The sequence below is a fragment of the Neltuma alba genome, unplaced genomic scaffold (genome assembly GCF_004799145.2).
Source record: "Neltuma alba isolate B1F8T4 unplaced genomic scaffold, ASM479914v2 tig00005117_pilon, whole genome shotgun sequence".
NCBI lineage: Eukaryota > Viridiplantae > Streptophyta > Magnoliopsida > Fabales > Fabaceae > Neltuma > Neltuma alba.
Genome location: NW_021633984.1, coordinates 94,055 through 98,260, shown reverse-complemented (window position 1 = coordinate 98,260; position 4,206 = coordinate 94,055). Strand labels below are relative to the sequence as shown.

The window sequence follows — 4,206 nt, the reverse complement described above, 5'->3', positions numbered from 1 at the left end:
ATTTGAGATATATTTTTTCTCTTTATTAAATATTGTTTATTGAAACCAAATCTTAAACCTTAATCTTAAATAATTTTAAAAGAACAATAAAATCGTGTGAGATTTGATACTAAATTTTATGATAGTCATTCAATACTATAGAATGTAAATGACTATATTTTTAATATTAAACAATAATTCAAAACAGTTTAAAATTATGGAATTAACCTGTTTTCTTTATAAAAAAAAATCTTATCTGCTGTTTAAAATAAATTTTAGGAAAATAATTTGCAAGCCATCATTGTCTCTCTCCTAGTCATAAAGCCAATAATTCAATATCGCCACATCTTGAGCTGATTTGCTTTGGCCCGGGCTTATCAAGTGTTTGCTTTGGCCCGGGCTTATCAACAATTTCGTGAATCCTTTATCCGTTGCTGAGGCGAGATAAACGTGAAAGATTTCACTTTTACAACTGTTCAAATGGGTTTCGAATTTTCTTCATCTGCTGATTTTAAAATTTTAATTTTCTCTGTTTCTTCAGTTGTTTCCTTATAATCTGCTTCACCTTTTCATTGAGCAATAAACACTCTTCCATTTGATTTATATTAAGATTCTGCTCACAGTTTTGAGATCTTGTTTTGATTTCAATCAATTTTGGCAAAAGATTTGGTGGTTAATACAATTCAGGTATTATCGTATATAGATTTTGAAGCCCTGGATCTCCTTTTTTTTTTTGTGACAGTTGTTGTAATTTGATGGATTTTCGCATAAAGGGCTTGGATATTCAGTTATTCACTTATGTATTGCTATGTGAACTCTTGCAGAAGGGGATTTTATTCTTCGTCTTCAAGTTCTTAAGAAAAAATGTCAGGAGGACCTGTGGTTGGTTTGCACGTAAATGATATGAAGTCTAGCGGTGAAGATCTTCAGACTGCTATTGTGCCATTGTTGAAACTTCTCTCCCTAACTGTCATAGGACTGCTCCTTGCAAACCCTAAACTGCAACTCATCCCCAGAGCGACATTCAAACTCCTCAGTAAACTTGTATTTGCTCTGTTCTTGCCATGTCTAATCTTTACTGAACTTGGTGAAAGCATTACTCTGAAGAATTTTTTGGATTGGTGGTTTATTCCTGTCAATGTGCTTGTGAGCACTGCTCTTGGTTGCATACTTGGGTTCTTGGTGGTGGTCATATGTCGCCCACCTCCTCGATTTAACCGATTTACCATAATAATGACAGGATTTGGAAACACAGGAAATCTCCCTCTTGCTGTACTTGGTTCTGTCTGCCATACTTCAAATAATCCATTTGGATCTAATTGCCACTCAAGAAGTGTGGCCTATGTCTCTCTCTTTTCTCAATGGGTTGCTGTAATTCTAGTTTATACTCTCGTTTATCACATGATGGAGCCTCCTATGGAGTATTATGAGCTTGTTGATGAAGGGGCTGAAATTGAGGAAGTACGCCCACTTAATGATATCAGTAGGCCACTCCTTGTAGAAGCTGAGTGGCCTGGAATTGAAGATAAAGAGACTGAACATTCCAAGACACCCTTTATTGCCAGGATCTTTAAGAGCATTTCAGGAGTTTCCGCAGCCACTATACCTGATCTCGAAATAACCCCAGAAAGCAGTGGGAACAGTCCTCGGTCCATTAGGTGTTTAGCTGAGCCTAGAGTTGTTAGGAGGATCAGAGTCGTTGCTGAACAAACTCCAATTCAGCACATACTTCAACCCCCAACAATTGCCTCTCTATTAGCTATCATCATTGGCTCGGTGCCTCAACTGAAAGCATTCGTCTTCGATAATGATGCTCCCCTATCTTTCTTCAAGGACAGTTTGGAAATTTTAGGTGGTGCTATGGTACCCTCTGTGATGCTTATTCTTGGGGGAATGCTCGCTGAGGGCCCAAATGAGTCTACACTTGGACTCAGAACTACAATTGGTATTATTGTGGCTAGACTCCTTGTGCTTCCCATTATGGGAATTGGAATTGTGGCATTGTCTGATCAGCTGAATTTCTTGGTTGCGAATGATGCCATGTTTAGATTTGTCCTTTTGTTACAATACACTACACCAAGTGCCATTTTACTGGGAGCAATAGCCAGCTTGAGGGGTTATGCAGTTAGTGAAGCTTCAGCAATTCTCTTCTGGCAACATGTGTTTGCCCTTTTCTCTCTTTCCTTGTATATCATCGTCTACTTCAGAATACTGCCCTTTATTTGATCTTGCCATATATTTTACTACCTCTTGGCTGAGGAGGATCAGTGAGCCCATTATTACAATTGCAATATCCTATGGAGTATAAGGCTAAATTAAGATGAGTTGTTTCCTGCTCTGTGCTGCAATGGTAGGTATGATGGATGCAAATGGTGATTTCCCCCTTTGATCTCCAGCTTCCAAGTTCAATGATGTTTTCCTTCTGAAAGATGGTTTTGTCAAACAATTGGCCGTAGTTTCTACTGTTTGCAGAGTAATGGGTATTGAAGCCTCTTGTTGGGGACTGTGTTTTCTAGGTTGTGCTTTGAAGTTGATTTAGTAATAAACTCCCCCTTTTATGCTGTCTTCTTCGTCATTAAAAGTGTAAAATGAATGCTTTATATTGTTTACAGGGAGTGTTTTGTGCCCATAGCTAAAATCTGTGTTGCGTGATAAGAGTGGACCTACTATAGTTCCTTCTCCTGAAAGGCACAAGCTAAAAACAGTCAAGTATTGAGATTCAGTGCATGTTATCTTTTCTTCTGCATATGCTCACTCTTTCTTCTAGTTTCTATCCTTCTCCCTCTCTCCCTAACAAATTGAACACCTGCCCTGCAAAATTTGGTTTCTTCTCATGTACAAAACTTCTCCTAATGCATTTTGTCCAAATCGCATTGTTTTAGCCTCTACAGGGGAAGGCATGACAATAATTGGATATAAGATATGAAAAGTAGGAAGTTCCTCTGTTTGAAAGCTTGTGCGAAGTTACGAAAAATTTGCAGATATATGAGAGGAAAAATAAACTTGAAATCCTCACCATGGGGTATTATAATGACGGACTCTAGTTCTCTGAAGGAGATTGAATCCATTCTCAGGTGTGCAACTGTTCATAGTTTTGCTTATTTTAGCTGTTATGATGGGTTTGTGTTTTTTGCACAAGAGGAAGAAAGGAAATTGAACAGTTTTGCTGAGAGGTGAGAAAATATGCACTATTGCTGCATATATTTCATTTCTTTTATTTTTTTAATTATTTTAATCATGTCTTTAAGATCTTCAAGATCCCATTGAATATGATTTGGAGCTTAAAAATGCTTGTATTTGGTGAATTCCCTTCTCACGAAAGCCAAGTTCCTGTTTCTCTATAACACCAGACCTGTTTTCATGTATTAAAATAAATTTTAGTATTCATGGCTTATGGTAAGTTACAGTCTTGCCTCAAAGTTTATATTATATATGAATTTGGCTTTTATGGACAAAACAAATGTGTGGTTCCTTGGATTCTTGCTACCCGGCTTTTTAATAAATCGCACCATGTGCCCTGTGGATCTTAAATCGACTCCTGCAAAGTTCACAGTTCCTTGTTTTGTCTTTTTCTCTTTGGTTGTTTTGTTTCACTTTCTGCTTGCGAGATTCTTTATCATGCTTGCTTGGTTATTAATTTATTATCCTGCTGTGGCCCTACTCTTTTTTTTTTTTTTTTTTGGTTTCCCGGAATAAAATAGGAGGCAAAAGCTTTGAAGGGAGTCCAATAACAAATTAACCAGAATTTAGGAGATCATTGCTAAAATCATAATTCATAATTACTGTAGTCTACACTCTGGAGGTGGATCTATAATGTGACTCGATTGATGTTTCATTCTAGAACGTATCATGCTAATCAGTCTGCATAATTAGCTTCTTTGTACACATAATTATGCAAAACTTTTCAGTCATGCACAGTTAGTATTCCACTAATTGTGGTCGCCTCATCTTCTGCATCCTCTGCTTACCTTGCTGTCTCATGGCTTAAGTTGGACAAGCACTTTCCGAGCTCCTCTCTTTCTTGTTTTAGTGCGCATGTTGTCCATTTTGTTTCTCTGTTTTCCTTTCGGTTATAGTTGGACCCTTGCGTTTTCATTTGCTTTTATTGTGTAATAGGGTCTAAATAGTTGTATGTCATTTTACTTGGTTTTTTTCCCCTTAATAAATTGTCTTTTCACCAAAAAGAGTTGGGTGTAACCAAGTGTGCGAATTCTGTGGTAAATTAAT

At 37.2% G+C, this 4,206-nt stretch overlaps 1 protein-coding gene across 1 annotated transcript; it reads left to right on the top strand.

The window, feature by feature from the left end:
- Positions 1–803: 803 nt before the first annotated feature.
- LOC114746839 (protein PIN-LIKES 2-like) lies at positions 804–2,725 on the top strand. The gene has a single exon (XM_028935124.1). The coding sequence runs from the start codon at positions 844–846 to the stop codon at positions 2,203–2,205; it is 1,362 nt and encodes a 453-aa protein (XP_028790957.1). The 5' UTR covers positions 804–843; the 3' UTR covers positions 2,206–2,725.
- The last annotated feature ends 1,481 nt before the right edge of the window (positions 2,726–4,206 follow it).

What these genes read in the sequence shown, in the direction of transcription:
- LOC114746839 (XM_028935124.1), top strand. Translation starts at nt 844, where the DNA reads ATGTCAGGAGGACCTGTGGTTGGTTTGCACGTAAATGATATGAAGTCT.